This window comes from Acipenser ruthenus, chromosome 44 (genome assembly GCF_902713425.1).
Source record: "Acipenser ruthenus chromosome 44, fAciRut3.2 maternal haplotype, whole genome shotgun sequence".
NCBI classification, from domain to species: domain Eukaryota; kingdom Metazoa; phylum Chordata; class Actinopteri; order Acipenseriformes; family Acipenseridae; genus Acipenser; species Acipenser ruthenus.
Genome location: NC_081232.1, coordinates 9,765,752 through 9,792,344, shown reverse-complemented (window position 1 = coordinate 9,792,344; position 26,593 = coordinate 9,765,752). Strand labels below are relative to the sequence as shown.

The 26,593-nt window shown below is 48.9% G+C and overlaps 2 protein-coding genes across 2 annotated transcripts in view; both read left to right on the top strand.

The window, feature by feature from the left end:
* The window catches only part of srcap (Snf2-related CREBBP activator protein), a 54,595-nt gene extending 45,696 nt beyond the window's left edge, over nucleotides 1-8,899 (top strand). The window contains exons 31-33 of the mRNA XM_059012239.1: nucleotides 166-351; nucleotides 1,771-1,854; nucleotides 2,841-8,899. Of these exons, the coding sequence (XP_058868222.1) occupies nucleotides 166-351; nucleotides 1,771-1,854; nucleotides 2,841-8,333 (5,763 nt within the window). The 3' untranslated portion in view covers nucleotides 8,334-8,899. The remainder of the gene's footprint in view (nucleotides 1-165; nucleotides 352-1,770; nucleotides 1,855-2,840) is intronic.
* Nucleotides 8,900-14,936: 6,037 nt separating this feature from the next.
* phkg2 (phosphorylase kinase, gamma 2 (testis)) lies at nucleotides 14,937-26,587 on the top strand. Its single transcript, XM_034914549.2, has 10 exons — nucleotides 14,937-16,372; nucleotides 17,919-18,040; nucleotides 18,287-18,462; nucleotides 20,212-20,266; nucleotides 21,239-21,304; nucleotides 22,057-22,220; nucleotides 22,483-22,573; nucleotides 23,412-23,565; nucleotides 23,944-24,069; nucleotides 24,828-26,587. The coding sequence occupies exons 2-10, from the start codon at nucleotides 17,946-17,948 to the stop codon at nucleotides 25,137-25,139; spliced, it is 1,239 nt and encodes a 412-aa protein (XP_034770440.2). The 5' UTR covers nucleotides 14,937-16,372; nucleotides 17,919-17,945; the 3' UTR covers nucleotides 25,140-26,587.
* Nucleotides 26,588-26,593: the final 6 nt, after the last annotated feature.

The following is a 26,593-nucleotide window of genomic DNA, read 5'->3' as shown; positions in this document are numbered from 1 at the left end:
CTCTATCCTCTCTCTATCCTCTCTCTATCCTCTCTCTATCCTCTCTCTCTTTGTCTCTATCCTCTCTCTCTATCCTCTCTCTCTATCCTCTCTCCATCCTCTCTCGTTCTCTCTCGTCCTCTCTCTCTCGTTCTCTCTGTCTTGTTCGTTCTCTCTCTCTCTCAGGCTCTGTGTAAAGCTGAGGATGAGGAGGATATCCGAGCTGCGTCGCAGGCGAAGGCAGAGCAGGTGGCGGAGCTGGCGGAATTCAACGAGAACATCCCGTTGGAGGAGGGGGGTGAGGGGGCGGGGCGAGACGAAGACGAGGAGCTGTCCAGGGCAGAGCAGGAGATCGCCGCCCTGGTGGACCAGGTCAGAATTGCGGCTGCAGTCATGTCCTAGCAATGCCTGTGGATAAAGCTGGTTCGCTTTGCTGTGCGTTAATTGAAGATGCAGCAGGTATACACAAGTTACTTATAGCTCTGGACAAAAGTTTATCATCACCCCACTACATATAGAATGAACTGATTCAGCTTCATAGAGTCCAATGAAACCTGCTGAATAATGTTCCCTTGTTAACATATTGAATTACACCCCCTCTATATAGAATGAACTCCCTCAGCTTCATAGAGTCCAATGAAAGCTGCTGAACAATGTTCCCTTGTTAACATATTGAATTCCACACCCTCTATATAGAATGAACTCCCTCAGCTTCATAGAGTCCAATGAAAGCTGCTGAATAATGTTCCCTTGTTAACATATTGAATTCCACCCCCTCTATATAGAATGAACTCCCTCAGCTTCATAGAGTCCAATGAAAGCTGCTGAATAATGTTCCCTTGTTAACATATTGAATTCCACCCCCTCTATATAGAATGAACTCCCTCAGCTTCATAGAGTCCAATGAAAGCTGCTGAATAATGTTCCCTTGTTAACATATTGAATTACACACCGCCGCTTTGGAGTTTCCCCAGATACTTCACAACAAAACCGACTGGAGAAATGTGACATTTCTAAATCTAACATGAAATAGTTACTGTACTGCGATTATGGCTTCTGCTAGACTTTTGATTACATGATGTTCAATAAAAGATCTAAATTATGTTCATATAGTTTTTAAAAGAAATTGTCTCAATCCTAAAATTGTAGGTGATGCAAAACTTTTGGCCAGAGCTGTTCGTTTGCTGTGGTGTGGACACCAGTACACTTCCAGTATCCCACGCACATTGTCTGCTTGACTTTGTTAATAAATTTCTGCAAGTTTTACCTCAGTAACGCTGATGAAGGCACTAGAGCCCAAACGCTGGTCTGCTTGACTCAGTTTAGTTTCAATAACGCTGATGAAGGCACTAGAGCCCAAACGCTGGTCTGCTTGACTCAGTTTAGTTTCAATAACGCTGATGAAGGCACTAGAGCCCAAACGCTGGTCTGCTTGACTCAGTTTAGTTTCAATAACACTGATGAAGGCACTAGAGCCCAAACGCTGGTCTGCTTGACTCAGTTTAGTTTCAGTAACGCTGATGAAGGCACTAGAGCCCAAACGCTGGTCTGCTTGACTCAGTTTAGTTTCAATAACGCTGATGAAGGCACTAGAGCCCAAACGCTGGTCTGCTTGACTCAGTTTAGTTTCAATAACACTGATGAAGGCACTAGAGCCCAAACGCTGGTCTGCTTGACTCAGTTTAGTTTCAGTAACGCTGATGAAGGCACTAGAGCCCAAACGCTGGTCTGCTTGACTGTCTGTCGGTTCTAGTTCTGGAAGATGAATCCTAGTTCTGTTTTTTGATTCAGCTCACTCCAATTGAGAGGTACGCTATGAATTACCTGGAAGCTACTTTGGAGGACGTCTGCAAGGAGGAGCTGAAACAGGCTGAGGTGAGAGAGAGAGAGGATGGGGGGGGGGGGGGGGGGCTGTAGCATCAGCAGAATATGATCAACAGAATTTTAAAAAAAAAGAAGCTTGCCAGCACATGTGCTGCTTGAACCAATTATTCTGATTTTGTCCGGATGTCACTCTCCGCAGGCGAGGGCGGCTGGTGTTGATCGGGCTGATTTCACCGTTAAGAAACGGCTGCTTGGGTTTGTGTGGGTCGCTGCTTTTTCTTCAGACTCTGCGGAGAACAGCGACCCACACAAACCCAAGCAGCTGTTTTCTTAATTCACTCTGAACGGGTGAAATCAGCCCGATCGACACCAGCGACACCCCTCCGATTTTCAGCCCCCGATTCCTGCGGAGAGATCCGTCCCAGTCGTAGAATCGGTTTGTGCAGTAACGGAGTTGATGAAAATGACATGTTAACAGTCTGGGTAGGACAGGAAATGGCTATGAAATGTTTAATTTGAAATAGGATATAGGATAATTCTAAGTGTGCAATAGACAGGTGGAAGACATGCATTAACAGACAGACAGTGTGTACAGAATAGTACATCTTGATCATCTCAATCATAGACTTCATTGAGGGGAGCTCTGAACCCCAGGACCGGGTGCAGCAGCAGCAGCAGCAGGGCTAGTGTGAGTTTCTACTGTTGAGTTTTTTTTTTTTATAAGACTACATTTCTGTATAGACTAGGTGGTTATTTGTTTATCTCATTTGTCCTCGTTGCAGTTGTTCAGTTCCCCATTATTTTGAGAACCAGGCTTAGGAGACAGACAGGCAGGCAGGCAGGCAGAGAGACAGAGAGCACGAAGAGGCAGTGTGCCAGCTGCTAGTTCTCAATAGGAGCCAGGATTAGCAGTAGAGCAGTGGATGCTGTGACGTCATGTCAGGTATAACAGGATAGCAGTTGGTAAAGCATGCATCCCTAAACCGTTAGCCCTACCTAGTTTTACATTTTTTGGGTTTTTTTTCTGTTTTTTCCAGGAGCAGGTAGAAGCTGCCAGAAAAGATCTGGACCAAGCTAAGGAGGAGGTGCTGTGCCTGGCCCCCAGCGAGGAGGACGAAGCCCCCCCAGAGGAGACCCCTAACCGTCGGGGGAGGAAGCCGAAAGAACGGGGGGCCGGCGCCAGCACCAGAGTGAGCGAGAGACTTCGGGGTCCCCGCGCCCCGGCAAGACCGGAGACCCCAACAGAGACGCAACCGTCTGCGCCAAACCCGGAGACGCTGCCCACCGCTCCCGAGGAGACGGAAGGAACGGAGAGATCGCCCGACGAGGGCAGAGCCGGCGTTTGCAGAGACGAGGAAGAGGAGGAGGAGGAGGAAGAGGAGGAGCGCGCGTCCGTGCAGGAAGACGAAAAGGAGTCTAGCGATGAAGAGTCGCCCTCAGCGCTGCTACAAGACCAACCTGGGCCAGAGTCGCCTCGCCCGGACGCGAGCGGCGTTGAATCGAATGGCGCCGAGCCGCTGGAGAGAGAGGCGCTGGGATCGGATACCGCTGCGGGCAAAGAGGAAGTGAGCTCAGACGGACAGGAACCAGGTTCATCTGCATCGGAAGACAGCGCTGAGTCCGCAGACAACACCAGCAGCAGCAGAGAGCTGGAGTCTGACTCTCCCGTTGATGAAGACACGCGGCAAGAATTGGCTGAGCTTGCGAGCAAAGACGGACCCAGCCTTTCCACGGCGAGCTCCGCCAGGGAACCCCTGTCCTCCTGCCGCGCTGACGAGGTCAAAGCTAAGGAACCGGAGCCTCCTGCCCCCTTTCGAAAAGACCAAAGGGATCCTGCTTCGCGCAGAGACCGGGGGCCGGCAGCAGACCCACCAGAGGCAAGCGCCGGGATCGGAGACCGGAAAGCAGGTTTCACGGGCAGCCCGCCGACGGAACGAAACCCGAAAGAAACAGAAAGGAAAGCCGTAGAGGAGCCTGAAGACACGGAGAAGGAAGGAAAGCCTGCCGACGAAGCGTCTTCGGGGGCTGAAGTGTCTGCTGTTTCTGTTAAAGAGACGGTGGAGCCTGAAAAGATGACTTCAGCCAGTTGCCAGCCTGCAACAACAGCGCAGGAGGAAGAGAAGGAATTTCTAGCGGCGCAAGACGAGTCCGGTCACGCTGTTGAAGACGGTCCTGCCCCTGCTGATTCTGTGCGCTCTGTTCCCGGTGTCGCGTCTGCCGCTGGGCAATCGGATCGCGATCCAGGACCGGATTGGAGGCGCGAGGTCTCCTCGCCCGGCGACGTTTCGAAGCCGGGGCTAACGACTGCTGAGGAGAGGCCCGGCGATGAGGAGAACGAAACCGGGAGGGCAGAGAAGATGGACGGCGGACTTGAGCTCGCGGTGGGAGAGCGTGAGCTGTGCGGTGCGGCCGTTTCTCTCCCCGGGCTTTCCAACTCCCAGATCAACGAAGAGGAGGCAGCCCAGGGGGGTAACGTCAAAGAGCCGCTGGAGAGAGTCGCGGAGGCCGGTCCCCTCCAAAACGACGAGAACCCCGAAAGCGTCCCGCTGCTCGCCAGAGACCCCGCCGCCCGGAATCCTCCCCTCCCAGACAGAATCTGCAACGACGAAACCAGTTCCCATTCCCTCATCCCGGACCTGTCCAAACGCGCTGAGCCACTGCTGACAGAAGCTGTTCCCCAGGCCCTTCTAGAGCGTTTTGGGGAGGAGGGGTCAGTCGTCGGAAATTCGTACCCCGCTCCGTCGCCGCCTCCTCCTCCTCATTGCGAGGAAACTGAAAGAGCGCTGGACTTCCGTCGCGCTTCTCCTCCTCCTCCTCAAACGGACAAAGAAGACCCCGATCCTGGGGTTAAACCGACGCGGCAGGTCGAAAAACCCCTCCTGGAACCCAGCCTAGACGGCGGAGCCGTGCCCGACACCGCGGTCAGATTGGGGACTGGAGCTCCAGATCTGCAGACCACCTCGGTAGTGCCTTGTGAGAAAGCTTATCAAGTTTCTCCTGCGGAAGTTGCAGCCGCTTGCCCAGAAACGCTGGCAGAAAAACTCGCCTCGCCCCTCTCTGTTGGCTCTCTGCCCACCTCTCTAGCGAAGCATTCATCCGGCTCCACTACAGACCCCAGAAAAGAAACCAAAGAAAGGTGTTCGGCCACAGCTGATCCGGATTCCTTGAGACCCGACGAGCCCCCCATAAAGGAAACGGTGGAACCTTCTGTACAGGAGGTGATAGAGCCAGAACCAGGGAATCCGGTAACCAAGTCTTCAGAATCGCTAGCCGTCAAATCAGCAGCAGCATCCAAGCCTAACCCTAAACTGCATTTGCCGATAGAGGTGAACTACTACAAGCTGGACTCTGAGAAAGTGAAGGGACTGCAGGAGGCGGTGACGAGGGCCAAAGAGCACGTGCTGGTGCGCAGTGAAAACGCAGACGGCCAGGAGAGTGCGACGGGTTTGCCGCAGCACCAAAAATCCACCGACGCGACCACAAAGACGCCGAAACAACACGAGTCCCAAAGCTTGGGATCAAGAACCACCATCGACAGCAACAGTGGCGGCGTGGATTTCCACAGCGAGCTCCCGGAGGTTTCCGAGGAAGCGAAGGCTGTGTCTTTGCCGTCTTCTCTGGACTCCGAGAGCGCGGCGGCAGAGGGTCCGACGGATAAGCTGTCCTCTCCCGGGTCGCCGCAGGGCTGCCCTTCGGTCAAATCTCCGAGGAGGAGGCTGACCGCCGACAACGAGATCCTGAACAGCATGAAAGAGGACTCCCCAACCGCCAAAGTGCTGAGAAAGCTTCCCGGACGACTGATCACCATCGTGGAGGAGAAGGAACTGAAGAGGAGGAAGCGAGCCGGAGGGCCCCGAAAAGAGGGAGGGGGAGAGGAGCCCGATGTGTCCCCGCCGCCCACATCCCGGTCCCCTTCGAACAACCGGGAAGCCGGCACCGCGTCCAGTATTACTAACAACGTTAATGCTTTCAGCAGCCACTCGGATTCAGAGTCCACGGCCACCTCTCTGGGCAGCCCCAGCAGAGACGTCAAAGACATGCCTGTGCTGAGGAACCTCCCGGAGCGACGCAGAATGGAAACGGAGTCCAGGATGGCGGCCCAACTGGGGGAGAAACCGGGGGGGCGCCTGGGCAGGAAAAGAAAGGTTTTGGCCAGTCCCGAAAGAGGAGGAGGGGCGAGGTCCTCTGAAAACGAGGGCAGCCCGTCTCCCAGAAGGCCGGACCTCTCCCCACCCAAACGGGGGACCGCCAACGACGATTCCCCCCCCAAACGCAAAAGGGGCAGACCACCCAAGACCCCTCCCAGGATCCAGATCTCAGATGAACCCTGCTCCCCCCCACAGCCCGCCGACAGCAAGTCCAGCCCTCGGGACCCCGGTTTGCTTGGGACCCCCGAAGAAGGCGATGGTGCATCTCCCAATCGGGAAGGGGGGTTCGAAAGAGCGTCTCCGTCTACCAAACGCAAGCGCGGGAGACCCCCGAAGTATCCGAGACCCGCGGTTGAGACCGCAGACTCCCCCCCTCCTGTTCACGAGGAGAGAGAGGGGATTGAGGAGGTGGGGTCTGTCCGATCCAAACCCAAGAGTGACGAAGCAGCAGCAGAGATGGGAGGGGAGGTGGGCAGGAGGAAGAGGCAACAAGATAAGGCAGGTGAAGACAGAGAGGACAAAAAGAAGGTCGACGGAAGCGAGTCAGAGAATGAGGAGGGGGAGGATGGGAGAGGAGAGAAAAAAGATGCCGAAGCTGACCGAGGGTCCGAGAAAGAGAGACAGAGAGAGTCCTTTGGCAGAGAGGACGGAGACGAGAAAGGCGGAAGGAGGGAAAACTCCGATAAAGACGAGGGCAAAGGCAGGAGTACCGGCTCCACGGCGCTGGTGGAAGAAGATTCGGAAGCGTGCGGGCGCCCCTTGCTCAAAAACAAGGCGCGGCCCGGTCAGCAGAAGACGGGGCGCAAGAGAACCTCCGGAAACGACGATGCCAAGGACCGCGGCTCCGAGGGGGAGAGAGAGGGAGCGGAAAGGGAGGGCTCGGATGAGGGCAGCGGCCACGCGAGCGCGGGAGTGACGTCCCAGCCCCCCGAAGCAGCAACTGTGGAGTGCAAACGCGGCAGAGCTCGGAAGAGAAGGACCACCGGTGAGCCCGCCGCGAGCGGCAGTCGCAGGTCCACCAGATCCAGCCAAGGATCCGGGGGCAAGTCATCGGGTGGCGGTGGTGGTTGTTCTTCTTCTTCCGGGTCTTCGGATGAGGAGAGGAGGAGCTCCTGTTCCGTGGCCAAGAACAAAGACAGGCCGAGGAAGAGGCGGAAAGCCTCGGGATGCGTGTCTGAACAGAAGCCGGAAAAGACGTCCTCGAAATCCCAGAGATCAACCAGGAGGAGAAGGGAGTCTGGATCCTCCCATAGCCGGGATTCGAGATCAGAGGAAAGCAGCGAGGAGGAGGGGGGAGGAGGAGACACCAAACGGTTGACCAGAGCCGCCAAACTGAGGCTGGACAGCGACGGTCAGCGACTGCCGGGGAAAAAGGCGACCCCTTCGGTGTGCGCCACTACGACGACCGGAGACTCGGGCAGCGAGGCTTCCGTCAGGCTGACCAGGAGGAAGGGCAGCGTCGGCGGTCCCAACACGGACAGCGAGCGCTCCGGACGCGACGGCAAAAAGCACGCCGCTGCCTCTAGGAGGCGCCGTTCGTCCAGGATGGCGGAAGAAGACTACGGCGACGAAGACGACTCTTCCTGCAGCCACCGTCGCAACAGAACTCCTTCCTGCTCTTCCTCCACCACCGTAGGCTCCCAGCTCCCCAAGAAACGCTCTTCCGCCCTGAACGCTGCTGCCAAGCTTCTGGCCATGAGAGGTCGTGGAGGAGGAGGAGGAGGAGGCTGGGGGGCGAGGGAAACTGGAAGAGGAGGAGGAGGGAGGAGGACGACGAGAGACCGGGACAGTTCTTCGGTGGACAGCTCCGCCTCGGAGCTCCGATCGCCAAACTGGCACAAGAAAACCCCGACAGGCAAACTCGGAAACAGGAAGCTTCCCCCGGAGACTCCGCCAGAGTCGCGGTCTAATGCCAGGTCCACCAGGCAGAGACCGGGGAGTCTGGTGCCCCCACTGGAAAACGAGAAGCGGGTTCCCAGGGGCAAGCCGGACGCAACCAGCAACAGCCGGAGCAGGAGCAGGAGCGGGAGCGGGAGCCGTTCCAGGAGGCCGCATTCGGGGAGAGTCTCGGAAGACTCTCGTTCCTCCAGCGAGGAAGAGGAACGGCCTCGCCCCAAGAGAAAGGGCTCCGACCGCCGCGGGCCGGACTCCGACGGGAACTCGTCCTCCGGGACGGGAAGAGGGAAGAGGCTCCGCTCGGACCCCAAGGGCCTCAGGACTCCCAGAGCAGGGGCCCGCAGCGAGGAGGGGACCCCGGACAGGTTGCTGCGGAGCGTGGCGGCTGCACAGGCCAGCACGCCAGCCAGCAACACCCGCTCCTGCGTGGCCCCGTCGCCCACGCTGAGCTGCAGCAGCAATCGAAGCCGGAAGTCAAAGACATGATGGAGGAGGGAGGGAGGGAGGGGTTTCTGTCGATGTCAGCGATGCTCCGAGAGTGGGGAGGGGAGGGGTCCCACAAGTCCTGCACTGCTGAGCATTTGTCGACCCATGATTTGACTTTTCTAATGAATTGTAGTCCAAAGATATTGGATGGCAACCGCGGACTGTGAAACCAGCCAGGAAGGGTTAGTTGTTGGGCTTCCCCGATCTCGATTTTTTTTTTTTTTTTTTAAATAAGATTTCTGATTTGGTTAAACAGAAGACTGGGTTGCTGGACAGGTATAATCTTTTCCCCTCCCTCCCTCCCTTCCTTCCCACCACCTGTGAACTTTTGGTGTTTGTGTTTTTTGTTTTTTTTTGTAAGATACCTAGACCTCGCAGTTAATTCGTGGTTTTTGTACGTATGGATTTGGGTTTCGCGGTGTTCGGTTCCTCTTGCGTCGCCCATAAGCAGAACAGGAGAAGATTCCGATCTGGGTTTAAATTAATTAAATTACTAGTGTGGTGTTTTTTCTAAAAAAAAAAATGTTTAAATAAAAAAAAAAAAAAACGACAACAACCACACAAAGTATTGTGCTGCTGACTCAACGCACACACACACACACACACACACTTGTTTGTGGGGGGGGGGGGGGGGGGAGGCAGAGAGAAGGCGGTGTCTCCTGTGTTTTTTATTTTTTTTTGTGTTTTCAGCATTCCTTTTCAAACTTACATAATTCCAGATTCTTTTTTTTTTTTTTAAACAGACAAATTATTTTGCGCGTCTGCGGAAATTCGTAAAAAAATAAATAATTGCATTGTTTAGGAATGTACGATCGTATTACATACATGCAGAGATACATACACACGCATGCAGAGATATATACATACTTTCTGTATCACATGTCCAGGAAATGAGAGTTACAGCTCTGGCCAAAAGTTTTGCAACCCCCTCTATATAGAATGAACTCACTCAGCTTCATAGAGTCCAATGAAAGCTGCTGAATAATGTTCCCTTGTTAACATATTGAATTCCACCCCCTCTATATAGAATGAACTCCCTCAGCTTCATAGAGTCCAATGAAAGCTGCTGAATAATGTTCCCTTGTTAACATATTGAATTCCACCCCCTCTATATAGAATGAACTCCCTCAGCTTCATAGAGTCCAATGAAAGCTGCTGAATAATGTTCCCTTGTTAACATATTGAATTCCACCCCCTCTATATAGAATGAACTCCCTCAGCTTCATAGAGTCCAATGAAAGCTGCTGAATAATGTTCCCTTGTTAACATATTGAATTCCACCCCCTCTATATAGAATGAACTCCCTCAGCTTCATAGAGTCCAATGAAAGCTGCTGAATAATGTTCCCTTGTTAACATATTGAATTCCACCCCCTCTATATAGAATGAACTCCCTCAGCTTCATAGAGTCCAATGAAAGCTGCTGAATAATGTTCCCTTGTTAACATATTGAATTCCACCCCCTCTATATAGAATGAACTCCCTCAGCTTCATAGAGTCCAATGAAAGCTGCTGAATAATGTTCCCTTGTTAACATATTGAATTCCACCCCCTCTATATAGAATGAACTCCCTCAGCTTCATAGAGTCCAATGAAAGCTGCTGAATAATGTTCCCTTGTTAACATATTGAATTCCACACCCTCTATATAGAATGAACTCCCTCAGCTTCATAGAGTCCAATGAAAGCTGCTGAATAATGTTCCCTTGTTAACATATTGAATTCCACACCCAGCGCTTGGGAGTTTTCCCCAGATAGTTAACGCCAAAACTGACTGGAGAAATGTGACATTTCTAAATCTAACATGAAATACTTACTGTACTGTGATTATGGCTTCCATGATGTTAAATAAAAGATCTAAAGTGTATTCATATTTTATATATGGGTGATGCAAAACTTTTTATGCCAGCACTACATTTCACGCAAGCACTGAAAACCGCTGGTCTTCAGACCTCTCTACTGACTGTTTGTTTTTTAATACGCACTTTATAAGTGAAGTTGAATTAAGTGTCGTGGGTGTTTTGTGATTTTTGAAAACAGATTTGTCGATGGGTTCAACTAAACATCGGAGGGCATTAATTAATTTGTTTATGGTTTATTATTATTATTATTATTATTATTATTATTATTATTACGAGGTTAAACAAAAAACAAGTGTATCGTACTGCAACGATAATATTTTCTCAAAAGGTCGAAGTCTTTTTGATTTTATAGTTGTTGTCCTCATTCAGAATTTGTTAGTGTTTTGAGTAAACTTCGACTTCTGTTTGTGCCAACTTACCCAGAGTGTTCTAGACCCAAACGTTATGTGATCAAAAATGTTTTTTCAGTTCGTTTGCAACCTCCACCTCTCCCCTGTCCCTCCGTCTCCCTCCCACACACACACAGTCATTCTGCCTGCCTCTCGCTCGCTCACACACACACAGAATCATTCTGCCTCTCGCTCGCTCACACACACACAGAATCATTCTGCCTGCCTCTCGCTCGCTCACACACACACAGAATCATTCTGCCTGCCTCTCGCTCGCTCACACACACACACACAATCATTCTGCCTCTCGCTCGCTCACACACACACAATCATTCTGCCTCTCGCTCGCTCACACACACACAATCATTCTGCCTCTCGCTCGCTCACTCACACACACAATCATTCTGCCTGCCTCTCGCTCGCTCACACACACACACACACAATCATTCTGCCTGCCTCTCGCTCGCTCACACACACACACACACACAATCATTCTGCCTGCCTCTCGCTCGCTCACACACACACACACACACACAATCATTCTGCCTGCCTCTCGCTCGCTCACACACACACAGAATCATTCTGCCTGCCTCTCGCTCGCTCACACACACACACACACAATCATTCTGCCTGCCTCTCGCTCACACACACACACACAATCATTCTGCCTCCCTCGCTTGCTGTCACACACAAGTCGCCCTGCAGTCGAATTGAAACCACGGTTCCTGTCCTAACTGCTTTCTCTTCTGTAATTATTTTTTTTGTGATCTGAATATGGGAGAAATAAGAGGCTGAAAGTTGTTTGTTTCTTATCATTATAATTGCTAATGTTACTATTATACTAAGATTGTGTCTCCACTACAGTAGCTGACTAGTTAAACACCAGTGTGTGTGTGTGTGTGCGTGTAAGTGTGTGCTGAATTTGTGATGTAAAAATAAAAATGTAACTATTTTCACGAGGGGGGTGGGGGGGGGATCAGAGTGGCTCTAATAATATTTTTAATTTAAACCTAAAAACCTAAATTATGTGACCAAAACAGATGCTTTAACAAGATGTACATTTTTTCATGTTTTTTTTTTTGGTTTCGTTTGTCTAGGTTACTGTCGCTAGTTTTTTTTCGACACAAGTTTTCTTGCTCCTCAGTAACACTAGAAACGTGCCGGCGACCGGCTTTTTGAAACAGCCAGCTGTAACTAAAAACAACTTTTAGGGAAGCAAAATCGAAGGGTTTGTTTTTTTTCTTTTGGCCTGTGATAACGTCGCTAGTGATTAAGAAGAGGCAAGAGAATTTAGTTTGTGTGTGTGTGTTGCCTTTGTCTTTCTGGAAATAATTTTAACGTACCTGGTGGTGGGATAGGGGATGGGGGTCCTGGGGGCGGGGGGGGGGGGGGGGGGAGTTTAACATTTAATTAAAAAAAATAAATACGAAAAAAAAAAAGAATCCTGATGTGGGTTTGTTGCAGCTGTGCTGTGTGTTTTTGGTTTGTTTTTTGCTGGGGAGTTGTACACACATTACTAAAAAATAAAATACAAAAATAGAAAAAATATTGAAAATACAGATAAATATTGAAATATCTTAGCTATTTTAATTATGTAATTACTGTTTAAAAAAAACAAAAAACCCAGTGTGGTATCATTGTACAGCTTTCATGTATTATAGGTATCTTGAAACCAGATCTATGCAAAATGGGTTTTGTATAGTAACGCACGAGAAATTAAACGATGTGTACACAGTTCGGACTATTGTGTTTTTGTTTTTTATTTTATTTGGGTGGGGAGGAGGGTAGATGCTATGTAATACAGAGCATGGACTTCTACAAACATTTGCTGTAATTTCCTGCAAGAAATAAATAAATAAATAAAATTAAAAATAATAAAGTTTAAAAATCTTGTATACAAGTTTTTTCCCTGTTTTCTTTTTTGACCATTTTGTTGTGATCCTTTTCAGAACGCTACAAGAAATGTTATAATGGCAAACGTTTCCACTAGAAGTCTTTCTCAGCGTCTTCAGTGTAAATTCAATGGCAAACGTTTCCACTAGAAGTCTTTCTCAGTGTCTTCAATGTAAATTCAATGGCAAACGTTTCCACTAGAAGTCTCTCTCAGTGTCTTCAGTGTAAATTCAATGGCAAACGTTTCCACTAGAAATCTTTCTCGGCGTCTTCAGTGTAAATTCAATGACAAACGTTTCCACTAGAAGTCTTTCTCAAAGTAATTTCAGAGGGCTGGATCACATCGATATCAGGGTCTAGTGCTGTATATTATAAAGACATTTCAGAGGGCTGGATCGCATCAATATCAGGGTCTAGCGCTGTGTATTATAAAGACATTTCAGAGGGCTGGATCGCATCAATATCAGGGTCTAGCGCTGTGTATTATAAAGACATTTCAGAGGGCTGGATCGCATCAATATCAGGGTCTAGCGCTGTGTATTATAAAGACATTTCAGAGGGCTGGATCGCATCAATATCAGGGTCTAGCGCTGTGTATTATAAAGACATTTCAGAGGGCTGGATCGCATCAATATCAGGGTCTAGCGCTGTGTATTATAAAGACATTTCAGAGGGCTGGATCGCATCAATATCAGGGTCTAGCGCTGTGTATTATAAAGACATTTCAGAGGGCTGGATCGCATCAATATCAGGGTCTAGTGCTGTATATTATAAAGACATTTCAGAGGGCTGGATCGCATCAATATCAGGGTCTAGCGCTGTATATTATAAAGACATTTCAGAGGGCTGGATCACATCAATATCAGGGTCTAGTGCTGTATATTATAAAGACATTTCAGAGGGCTGGATCGCATCAATATCAGGGTCTAGCGCTGTGTATTATAAAGACATTTCAGAGGGCTGGATTGCATCAATATCAGGGTCTAGTGCTGTATATTATAAAGACATTTCAGATGGGTTAATTTTCCACAATTGTACATAAACAGACACAGTAAACAAAGTAAACTGTTCTAGAAACCAGAAGTGGCTCCAACGGAGGTTAATAAGGAGTAATACTGATTTGAGAACTCTGTTTCTAGGCCATGTCGTATTTGGAAAGGTGGTCTCTGATTGGTTAATAAAAGGCCAGGTTCATCCCCTTCTGCGGAGGTCTGGGTTCAATGATTTTTCTTTACAAATATGGCGCCTGTCTGGCTTCAAAAGGGTAAGACCAAGGAGGAGGGGGGTTGAAACCGGACTGTGACTCAATGCGCATGGTCGGACATCCGGGAACTGTGCACACCAGACCAAGGTTGGGGTGAAAATACGTCATGGTATAGCTGTGTTTGGCGTGTTTGTGCGATAAAATGCTAAAATATCGTGAAGCAGTTGGCTGTACTAACCACAATTTGATGACGGGATAACGAGCCTTCGTTTCACCGTTTTCCAAAAAGCAAAAGCAGGATACATTCCTTCAAGAAACTCAGGAGAGACGGGTCCAAATGGCAGCTGTTTGCAGAATCCAGGGTTTTTAGTATAAAAGTAATCATTTATCAAGACCTATCGGCACTATCGCTATAATTTATTACCTAGGATGAGTCATTCTTTTGCTAGTATGAACTAGACTAGGTGTTATTAAGTAGGGCTTTGAGGACACATTTACATAAATGTTCCAATCATGTGTATATTATTATTATTATTAATTTCTTAGCAGACACCCTTATCCAGGGCGACTTACAATTGTTACAAGATATCACATTATTTTTACATACAATTCCCCATTTATACAGTTGTGTTTTTACTGGAGCAATCTAGGTAAAGTACCTTGCTCAAGGGTACAGCAGCAGTGTCCCCCCCACCTGGGATTGAACCCACGACCCTCCGGTCAAGAGTCCAGAGCCCTGACCGCTACTGTATTTCTGACAAATATCGGCAATAATAATAATAATAATAATAATAATAATAATAATAATAATAATATGGGTGTTTTGATCCACACATCAGCTGGGAGCTTATAGGGGCAGTTATTGATGTTTGCAGCCGATAGGTAATTTTGCTGCATATTTTTTCTCATGCAACATGATATAGTTTGATGTACGTAATTGTAGATTATGTCATAGCGAGAAAAAAATCCTGCCGCCAGAATAAGACTATTATTATTATTATTATTATTATTATTATTATTATTATTATTATGAATGAACAGCCACTATTTTCACCCCAGACTCTGATTGGCTAAGCCGCAGTGACGCGACAAGTTCTAAAGGTTAAAAAAAAAAAAAAAACATTCCTTTGATTGGCTGAGGTGAAGACCCGCCTCCACCCAAGCGTAGGAGAAAAAAACTGTCGAGTTCCCCGTTTTGATTGGGTGTTTATGCCACACCTGAAATCCTATTGGCTTATCAACGCCTCAGTCACTTGTGATAGTATTCCATTTTATTATTTGTATTAAATAGATATTGCATTTGAGAGCGAAGGGTTAGTTATTTTGAAATATTAAGGCTGCAGATCAAGCCGGTATAGATATATATATATATATTTTATCATTTAATTTCGATTTAAATCGAGTCGAGACAACAGTTTTGCAATTTTTTTTTTTTTATATATATATAATTCGTTGTATTTGCTCAGCCGTTGAATATATCTAATTAAACCTCGGTAATATGTAATTATATTTATAGTTGCATGCTGGTTTGTAATGCATGCATTTAAAAAAGACGAAAACTGCCGGCTGCGCCTCTCCGTCACCAACCCCCTCCTTTCTCCTCTTTCTCCCCGCGTAGGAGCCTCCGAATTCGGCCACAGCTGTTCGTCCGACTCCGAGGCCGCACAGAAGACCGCTGCCAAAATCTGCAACTCGGAATAAATAATATATATATATTGTTTTGTTTTTCTAGTACAAAAATGTTTTTAATAACCGACGCAACATCTTGACGGATTAAGGAAGTATTAACGGCAAAAGTCATGTACGTTTTGTGACATTTCCGTTTCCATTGAAAACTAAAACTGTACCCGGAAAAAAACAAAACGAAATATATAAATATATATAAAAATACCCCAAGTTTTATTACCGCAATGATACCGACGATCAAACTGAGCCGGAGTTTCAAAACGATTATAAACAGCGAGAACTGAACTAACGCTGTTTTTAAATAAAGAGGCGACATAATATCGTAAATATTTATGTATATATAAATAAATATATACCTATAAAACACCTTTTAATTTTTACCATTACATTACGAAGACAAAAACACCTTAATATATTAAACCGGTATACCATTTTTTGACACGGAATACTGTCGTTTTTGAAATCCGGTTTAAAATCATTTTGATCGTATTACGTAGTTGTCGTGTACTGAATATATGAAATTAATAATTGTAATATGGAGAATGAATACATGTAATTATATAACGGTATTATATTATATGTAATGTTTAAGTTTTTAACGCTTTTTTAAAATATTAAATTGAACATGAATAAATCCGACCAGGGGAATATTTAAATTATTATTAATATTTGAGTCTATTAAAAAGGTCGTGTTATAGTCAGAGCTAATACAGAATATTTTTTAGGTAGTTTCTGACGTCAGATCACGACCGTCGGTATTTGGGTTGAATTACCGGCTACAGCGTTTCAGTTTGTACCGGGATTCAACATTCCGGGGTCCACGATATCGAGGTTTTTTGTAAGAATTATTATTATTATTATTATTATTATTATTATTATTATTATTTTGCAAATCTGATTTTTTTTTTCGGGGTGACCGTGAGAGATTTTTTTTTTTTTTTTTGGAAGTTAATAAGACTTGGGAGAGACAGGGATATCCAAAATAAATAACTATTAAACACGTTAAGGTAAGAAGTCTTCCTCCCTCTCTCCCTCCCTCTCCCTCTCTCTCATTTCACCTTTCCCCCACTCCCTCCCCACCCCCATCTTCTCTCTACCCCCTCTCCCTCTCTCCCTCTTCCTCCCTCTCTCCCTCTCCCTCCCTCTCTCATTTCACCTTTCCCCCTCTCCCTCTCCCTCTTCCTCCCTCTCTCCCTCCCTCTCCCTCTCTCATTTCACCTTTCCCCCACTCCCTCCCCACCCCCATCTTCTCTCTACCCCCTCTCCCTCTCCCTCTCTCCCTCTCTTCCTCCCTCTCTCCCTCTCCCTCCCTCTCTCATTTCACCTTTCCCCCACTCCCTCCCCACCCCCATCTTCTCTCTACCCCCTCTCCCTCTCCCTCTCTCCCTCTCTTCCTCCCTCTCTCCCTCTCCCTCCCTCTCTCATTTCACCTTTCCCCCACTCCCTCCCCACCCCCATCTTCTCTCTACCCCCTCTCCCTCTCTCCCTCTTCCTCCCTCTCTCCCTCTCTCTCATTTCACCTTTCCCCCACTCCATCCCCATCTTCTCTCTACCCCCCTCTCCCTCTCTCCCTCTTCCTCCCTCTCTCCCTCTCTTTCTCATTTCACCTTTCCCCCACTCCCTCCCCACCCCCATCTTCTCTCTACCCCTTCTCCCTCTTCCTCCCTCTCTCCCTCCCTCTCTCATTTCACCTTTCCCCCACTCCCTCCCCACCCCCATCTTCTCTCTACCCCCTCTCCCTCTTCCTCCCTCTCTCCCTCCCTCTCTCATTTCACCTTTCCCCCACTCCCTCCCCACCCCCATCTTCTCTCTACCCCCTCTCCCTCTCTCCCTCTTCCTCCCTCTCTCCCTCCCTCTCATTTCACCTTTCCCCCACTCCCTCCCCACCCCATCTTCTCTCTACCCCCTCTCCCTCTCCCTCTTCCTCCCTCTCTCCCTCCCTCTCTCATTTCACCTTTCCCCCACTCCCTCCCCACCCCCATCTTCTCTCTACCCCCTCTCCCTCTCTCCCTCTTCCTCCCTCTCTCCCTCCCTCTCTCATTTTACCTTTCCCCCACTCCCTCCCCACCCCATCTTCTCTCTACCCCCTCTCCATCACTCTCCCTCTGTTTGCTTCACAGCCGTATTGTTTGCCGTCAATAAAGCAAATAAGAATAATTGTTGTTTTTGTTTGTATTTTAAGACCAAGTTGTTTGTACAGTAGTTCAAAGTAACATTTCAGTTCAAATGTAAGGCTCTAGTTAATTATTATTATTTATTTCTTAGCAGACGCCCTTATCCAGGGCGAATTACAATTGTTACAAGATATCACATTATTTTTACATACAATTACCCATTTATACAGTTGGGTTTTTACTGGAGCAATCTAGGTAAAGTACCTTGCTCAAGGGTACAGCAGCAGTGTCCCCCCCACCTGAGATTGAACCCACGACCCTCCGGTCAAGAGTCCAGAGCCCTAACCACTACTCCACACTGCTACCCTATTATTATTATTATTATTATTATTATTATTATTATTATTATTATTATTATTATTATTATTATTTTTTTCAGCCAGTTGTGCTTGTCACAGCTCTCAGGATGACCAGGGAACTGCAGCTGGAAGATGAGCTGCCAGACTGGGCCGCAGCCAAAGAGTTTTACCAGAAATATGAGCCCAAAGAGGTCATTGGCAGGTGAGCCAGAGAGGCGGAGCGGGACAGAGAGAACGGTCATCTCACAGGCCTGGGAATCAGACTCCCGCTGCACAGCAGTGTGATCCATTCCTGGTTTCACTAGGAGTTTAATAATCAGACACACCTGAGCTTGTTAGCTAGACACACTGGGGGCTGATCAAGCTGGTAGTAAAACCTGGAATGGATCACACTGCTGTGCAATAGGAGTCTGATTCCCAGCCCTGTGTGTGTGTGTGTGTGTTCTAGGGGAGTGAGCAGCGTGGTGCGCCGCTGTGTTCACAAGTACACCGGGCAGGAGTACGCGGTGAAGATAATCGAGATAACGCCGGAGAGAATGAGTCCCCAGCAGCTGGACGAGGTGAAGACCTCCACCATGAAGGAGATCGACGTGCTGAGGAAGGTGGCAGGACACGCCTCCATCAGTGAGTGACACCCCCGTGCCCCGCCCCCTATACAGTGAACTCCCTCAGCTTCATAGAGTCCAATGAAAGCTGCTGAATAATGTTCCCTTGTTAACATATTGAATTACACCCCCTCTATATAGAATGAACTCCCTCAGCTTCATAGAGTCCAATGAAAGCTGCTGAATAATGTTCCCTTGTTAACATATTGAATTACACCCCCTCTATATAGAATGAACTCCCTCAGCTTCATAGAGTCCAATGAAAGCTGCTGAATAATGTTCCCTTGTTAACATATTGAATTCCACACCCTCTATATAGAATGAACTCACTCAGCTTCATAGAGTCCAATGAAAGCTGCTGAATAATGTTCCCTTGTTAACATATTGAATTCCACACCCTCTATATAGAATGAACTCCCTCAGCTTCATAGAGTCCAATGAAAGCTGCTGAATAATGTTCCCTTGTTAACATATTGAATTACACACCCTCTATATAGAATGAACTCCCTCAGCTTCATAGAGTCCAATGAAAGCTGCTGAATAATGTTCCCTTGTTAACATATTGAATTCCACACCCTCTATATAGAATGAACTCCCTCAGCTTCATAGAGTCCAATGAAAGCTGCTGAATAATGTTCCCTTGTTAACATATTGAATTCCACACCCTCTATATACAATGAACTCCCTCAGCTTCATAGAGTCCAATGAAAGCTGCTGAATAATGTTCCCTTGTTAACATATTGAATTCCACACCCAGCGCTTTGGAGTTTTCCCCAGATAATGAAAAACTGACTGGAAAAATGTGACATTTCGAAATCTAGCATGAACTCCTTACTGTACTGCGATTATGGCTTCCAGTAGACTTTTTTGAGCTATGATTTTTTAGTTTGATTGATGACATGATGATAAAATATCTAGATTATGTTCATATATAATTTATTTAATTCTAGGTGATGCGAAACGTGGCAAAGTGAATAAAATAGTCAAGATAAGTGTTAGAGCTGCACAAAACAATTACTCAGTCAAGCAGACCAGCGTTTGGGCTCTAGTGCCTTCATCAGCATAATTGAAACTAAACTGAGTCAAGCAGACCAGCGTTTGGGCTCTAGTGCCTTCATCAGCATAATTGAAACTAAACTGAGTCAAGCAGACCAGCGTTTGGGCTCCAGTGCCTTCATCAGCATAATTGAAACTAAACTGAGTCAAGCAGACCAGCGTTTGGGCTCTAGTGCCTTCATCAGCATAATTGAAACTAAACTGAGTCAAGCAGACCAGCGTTTGGGCTCTAGTGCCTTCATCAGCATAATTGAAACTAAACTGAGTCAAGCAGACCAGCGTTTGGGCTCCAGTGCCTTCATCAGCGTTACTGAAACTAAACTGAGTCAAGCAGACCAGCGTTTGGGCTCTAGTGCCTTCATCAGCGTTACTGAAACTAAACTGAGTCAAGCAGACCAGCGTTTGGGCTCTAGTGCCTTCATCAGCGTTACTGAAACTAAACTGAGTCAAGCAGACCAGCGTTTGGGCTCTAGTGCCTTCATCAGCGTTACTGAAACTAAACTGAGTCGAGCAGACCAGCGTTTGGGCTCTAGTGCCTTCATCAGTGTTACTGAAACTAAACTGAGTCAAGCAGACCAGCGTTTGGGCTCTAGTGCCTTCATCAGCGTTACTGAAACTAAACTGAGTCGAGCAGACCAGCGTTTGGACTGATTTTTGTCTCCACAGTAGTCGCTGGGGGGTGAATCTCATGTGTTTCATTTTTTTCTTCCAGTTTCCCTGATCGATTCCTATGAATCCTCAACCTTCATATTCCTCGTGTTTGACCTGTGAGTATTTCTCCCTCATCGTTTTTTTCTCATGGGAATGTTTTGTTTGTATTTTCAGTTTAAATCCGTCTAGCTGCGCCGTAGCGCGCTTTCACTGCCCTCTACTCAGCGTGACCTACAGCACAGGAAGCGACGTCTTATTTCATAGCCCCCTTTTTGTTTTTTAATACAAGCTCCATTTCGGTGCCTTTTTAAAAATCGATTTCCAAGGAATTTTAATATTTTAGAGACATATTTTAGATGTTTGGAGTTTGGAGTTTGGAGTTTGGAGTTTGGAGTTTGGAGTTTGGAGTTTGGAGTTTGGGGATTGGGGTTTGGAGTTTGGGGTTTGGGGATTGTGGTTTGGAGTTTGGGGATTGGGGTTTGGGGATTGGGGTTTGGGGTTTGGAGTTTGGGGTTTGGGGATTGTGGTTTGGAGTTTGGGGATTGGGGTTTGGGGTTTGGGGATTGGGGTTTGTGGTTTGGAGTTTGGGGTTTGGGGATTGGGGTTTGGGGATTGGAGTTTGGGGTTTGGAGTTTGGAGTTTGGAGTTTGGGGATTGGGGTTTGGGGATTGTGGTTTGGAGTTTGGGGATTGGGGATTGGGGTTTGTGGTTTGGAGTTTGGGGTTTGGGGATTGGGGTTTGGGGATTGGAGTTTGGAGTTTGGGGATTGGAGTTTGGGGTTTGGAGTTTGGAGTTTGGGGATTGGGGTTTGGAGTTTGGAGTTTGGAGTTTGGGGATTGGGGTTTGGAGTTTGGGGATTGGGGTTTGGAGTTTGGGGTTTGGAGTTTGGGGATTGGGGTTTGGGGTTTGGGGTTTGGGGTTTGGGGTTTGGAGTTTGGGGTGGGCGTGTCTCTAGACAAGGTCACTGGAGTAAATGTTAGTGATTACAGCCCCATTAAAAGTGAAACGGTTTATAGTTAACGTTTGGGGGCGTTGTGTTTTTTTTTTTTTTTTTGATTTTGTATTCTCGTCTCGTTTCTGCCGCACAGAATGAGGAGAGGGGAGCTGTTTGATTACCTGACGGAGAAAGTGACTCTGAGCGAGAAAGAGACCAGGTAACAGCTCTGTGTGTGTCTGTGTCTGTGTATCTGTCTGTGTCTGTCTGTGTGTGTCTGTCTGTGTTTGTGTGTGTGTGTCTTTCTGTCTGTGTCTGTATGTGTGTCGTGTTTCTCTGTGTGTGTGTGTCTGTGTCTGTCTCTCTGTGTGTTCTCTCTCTCTGTGTCTGTCTGTGTCTGTGTGTCAGTGTTTGTTTGTCTGTGTGTGTCTGTCTCTCTGTGTGTTTCTGTGTCTCTCTGTGTTCTCTCTCTGTGTCTGTGTGTCAGTGTGTGTTTGTGTGTGTGTGTGTGTCTCTCTCTGTGTGTCTCTGTGTGTGTGTGTGGTGTGTCTGTGTGTGTGTGTCTCTCTCTGTGTGTCTCTGTGTGTGTGTGTGTGGTGTGTCTGTGTGTGTGTATGTCTCTCTGTGTGTCTCTGTGTGTGTGTGTGTGTGTGTGTGTGTCTCTCTCTGTGTATCTGTGTGTGTGTGTGTTTGTCTGTGTGTCTCTGTGTGTGTGTGTCTCTCTGTGTGTGTGTCTGTGTGTGTGTGTGTGTGTGTGTGTCTGTGTGTGTGGTGTGTGTCTGTGTGTGTGTGTGTGTGTGTGTGGGGTGGGTGTGTGTGTGTGTGTGTGTGTGTCTCTGTGTGTGTGTGTTTGTCTGTGTATCTGTGTGTGTGTGTGTGTGTTGTTTCCTCCCTTTGTTCGCTGAGTGGATCTTGTGAAGCTGTATGTTTTGTAGTTCATCCTCATTTTTAAACGCTCCCCTCCCCCGTCAGGAGCATGATGCACGCTCTCCTGCAGGCAGTGCTGTATCTCCACTCCCACAGCATCGTGCACAGGGACCTGAAGCCAGAGAACATCCTGCTGGACAACGAGGGAAACATCAAGCTGTCAGACTTCGGGTTCTCCTGCCAGCTGCAGCCTGGGCAGAGGCTCCGAGGTGAGGGGCAGGGGGTCGGGGGTCGGGGGCAGGATATGGAGGGGGTAGGGAAGAGGGAGTGAGAATATCAGACTGTATCACTTCAGCTTAGAGACTAGGGTAGGGGATGGAGGGGGAGAGGATAGGAGAGGGGGGGAGATGAGAGGGGGGGGGTGAGAATATCAGACTGGATGACTTCATCTTAGAGACTAGGGTAGGGGGAGGGAGTAGGGGGTGATGCTTTCCTCAGTAACCCTCCCTTCCCCTCCCCTCCGTCTCTCAGAGCTGTGTGGGACTCCCGGCTATCTGGCTCCTGAGATCCTGCAGTGCTCCATGGACGAGACTCACCCGGGATACAGCAAGGAGGTGGACCTGTGAGTACTGTGCTCTCGCTCTCCGCGTCTCGCTCTTTCACTGTCTCTCGCTTCTTCTCATTTTGTCACTTTTCACTGAGTGTGATCATGTCTATCTAGCTGTGTGGGAGGAGTGATCATGTTCACACTGCTGGCTGTCTCACTCCCTCTCTCTCTCACCCTGTCTCTCTCTCTCTCTCTCTCTCTCTCTCTCTCTAGCTGGGTGTGTGGAGTGATCATGTTCACTCTGCTGGCTGTCTCACTCCCTCTCTCTCTCACCCTCTCTCTCTCTCTCTCTAGCTGGGTGTGTGGGGTGATCATGTTCACTCTGCTGGCTGTCTCACTCCCTCTCTCTCTCACCCTATCTCTCTCTCTGGGTGTGTGGAGTGATCATGTTCACTCTGCTGGCTGTCTCACTCCCTCTCTCTCTCACCCTCTCTCTCTCTCTCTAGCTGGGTGTGTGGGGTGATCATGTTCACTCTGCTGGCTGTCTCACTCCCTCTCTCTCTCACCCTGTCTCTCTCTCTCTCTCTCTCTCTCTGTCTAGCTGGGTGTGTGGAGTGATCATGTTCACTCTGCTGGCTGTCTCACTCCCTCTCTCTCTCTCTCTCTAGCTGGGCATGTGGGGTGATCATGTTCACTCTGCTGGCTGTCTCACTCCCTCTCTCTCTCACCCTCTCTCTCTCTCTCTAGCTGGGCGTGTGGGGTGATCATGTTCACTCTGCTGGCTGTCTCACTCCCTCTCTCTCTCACCCTCTCTCTCTCTCTCTCTAGCTGGGCGTGTGGGGTGATCATGTTCACACTGTTGGCTGTCTCACTCCCTCTCTCTCTCACCCTCTCTCTCTCTCTCTCTCTCTAGCTGGGCGTGTGGGGTGATCATGTTCACTCTGCTGGCTGGCTCGCCCCCCTTCTGGCACCGGAAGCAGATGTTGATGCTGAGGATGATCATGGAGGGGCGCTACAGCCTTGACACCCCAGAATGGGACGACCGCTCCGACAACGTGAAGGACCTGGTGAGCCGGGGGGGGGGGGAATCAGACTCCTATTGCACAGCAGCGTCACCCATTCCAGGTTTTACTACCAGCTTGATCAGCCCCCAGTGTGTCTAGCTAACAAGCTCAGGTGTGTCTGATTATTAAGCTCCTAGTGAAACCAGGACTGGATCACACTGCTGTGCAACGGGAGTCTGATTCCCATCCCTGTGATGATAACCAGCATTATTATTGCAGGGATGGGAATCAGACTTCTACTGCACAGCAGTGTCGCCCAGTCCAGGTTTACAGTGGACAGGACGGAGTCTCCGGTCCAGTTTCACGGCACTGTGTATGACGCTCCTCCCCTCCCCTCCCCTCCCCTCCCCTCCCCTCCCCTCCCCTCCTCCTCTCTCTCAGGTGTCTCGTCTCCTGGTGGTGGACCCGGCTCAACGCCTCAGTGCGGACCAGGCCCTCGCTCACGCCTTCTTCAGACGCTACGAGAGGGAGGAGGTTCGAACCTTCAGCCCCTACAGGAAATTCAGGGTGAGAGAACGAGGCCCGTTGGCTCCATCTTTCAATGCGCACTAGAGCCCAAACGCTGGTCTGCTTGACTCTGTCTCTCTCTGTCTATCTCTCTCTGTCCCAATGTGAATTGCACTAACTCCCTCTTCCCTCTCCCCCCTCTCTCCGCTCCTCTCCTTTCTTTCTCCCCTCTCCCGCCCCTGTCCCCTCATCTCTCCCTCTCCCTCTCCCCCTCCCCTCTCTCCCCTCCTCCCCTCCTCCTCTCCTCTCCTCCCTCTCTCCGCTCCTCTCCTCCCTCCTCTCCCTTCTCCCCCTCACTCTCCCTCTCCCCTCCCCTCTCTCCTCACTCCCCTCTCCTCTCCCCTCCCCTCCCCTCTCCTCTCCTCTCCGCTCCTCTCCTCCCTTCTCTCCCCTGTCCCGCCCGTGTCCCCTCATCTCTCCCTTCTCCCCCTCTCTCCCCCTCCCCTCTCTCCTCACTCCCCTCCTCTCCGCCCCTCTCCCTTCCGCTCCTCCCCTCCCTCCCCCTCCCCTCTTTCCCCTCCTCCCCCTCTCTCCCTCTCCCCTCTCCCCTCCTCTCTCCCCCTCCTCTCCCCCCCTCCTCCCCTCTCCTTTCTCTCTCCCCTCTCCCGCCCGTGTCCCCTCATCTCTCCCTTCTCCCCCTCTCTCCCTCTCCCCCTCCTCACTCCCCTCCTCCCCCCCCCCCTCCCCTCCTCTCTCCTCTCTCCTCTCTCCTCACTCCCCTCCTCCTCCCCTCTCTCCTCCCCTCTCCCCTCTCTCAGGTGCTTGCTCTCACAGTCCTGGCCTCGATTCGGATCTATCACAGTTATCGGGGCGCGCGGCCCCTGACGAAAGAGGTCCTGGTGCGGGACCCCTACTCCCTGAAGGGGGTGCGCAAGCTGATCGATGCCTGCGCCTTCCGAATCTACGGGCACTGGGTGAAGAAGGGGGAGAGTCAGAACCGGGCAGCGCTGTTTGAGAACAGCCCCAAAGCTGTGTTGCTGTCGCTGGGATCGGAGGAGCAGGCGAGCGCGGGGATGTTGCTGAGTGTGGAGCCCGAGGCCGGGCCGAGGGCCGGCTACTGGGGATTCTGATTTTAAAAAATATATATATATATATATTTGTATTTTTTTGTGTTTCGGTCAGGGGCCAGATTCTGTTTTTCAAATTCAAATTTAATTTTCAAATTCCTTTTTTTTTAAAATCAATTTCCAATTTTCCCCCATCCCCTTTTTAATCAATTCCAACGCCATCGTTGATCTCAAACTTGCAAATCTGCAGCATTTTTGTTAAAATGAACAAAGGTACGTTTGTTTGTTTGTCAATTAAATAAAATTGGCTTCAAATGAAAGCAGCTGAACGATCTCAGCGATTTGTTATTAAGACTCTAAAATAGACTCTAAAAAATTCGAAGGAACTAGAAATTGATTTTAAAAAGGAGTAGGAAATATCTGTCAGTTTGTGTGTCTGTATCTGTCAGTGTGTGTGTGTGTCTGTATCTGTCAGTGTGTGTGTCTGTATCTGTCAGTGTGTGTGTGTGTCTGTATCTGTCAGTGTGTGTGTGTCTGTATCTGTCAGTGTGTGTGTGTGTCTGTATCTGTCAGTGTGTGTGTGTGTCTGTATCTGTCAGTGTGTGTGTGTCTGTATCTGTCGGTGTGTGTCTGTATCTGTCGGTGTGTGTGTGCGTCTGTCTATCTGTCGGTGTGTGTGTGCGTCTGTCTATCTGTCGGTGTGTGTGTGCGTCTTGTCTATCTGACGGGGTGTGTGTGCGCCTGTCTATCTGACGGGGTGTGTGTGTGCGTCTGTCTATCTGACGGGGTGTGTGTGCGTCTGTCTATCTGTCGGGGTGTGTGTGCGTCTGTCTATCTGTCGGGGTGTGTGTGCGTCTGTCTATCTGACGGGGTGTGTGTGCGTCTGTCTATCTGTCGGTGTGTGTGTGTGCGTCTGTCTATCTGTCGGTGTGTGTGTGCGTCTGTCTATCTGTCGGTGTGTGTGTGCGTCTGTCTATCTGTCGGTGTGTGTGCGCGTCTGTCTATCTGACGGGGGGTGTGTGTGTGTCTATCTGTCGGGGGGTGTGTGCGTCTGTCTATCTGACGGGGTGTGTGTGTGCGTCTGTCTATCTGACGGGGTGTGTGTGTGCGTCTGTCTATCTGTCGGTGTGTGTGTGCGTCTGTCTATCTGTCGGTGTGTGTGTGCGTCTGTCTATCTGTCGGTGTGTGTGTGTGCGTCTGTCTATCTGACGGGGTGTGTGTGCGTCTGTCTATCTGTCGGGGTGTGTGTGCGTCTGTCTATCTGACGGGGTGTGTGTGCGTCTGTCTATCTGACGGGGGGTGTGTGTGTGTCTATCTATCTGTCGGTGTGTGTGTGCGTCTGTCTATCTGTCGGTGTGTGTGTGCGTCTGGCTATCTGTCGGTGTGTGTGTGCGTCTCTGTGGTGTGTGTGTGCATCTGGCTATCTGTCGGTGTGTGTGTGTGCGTCTGGCTATCTGTAGGTGTGTGTGTGTGCGTCTGGCTATCTGTAGGTGTGTGTGTGCGTCTGGCTATCTGTC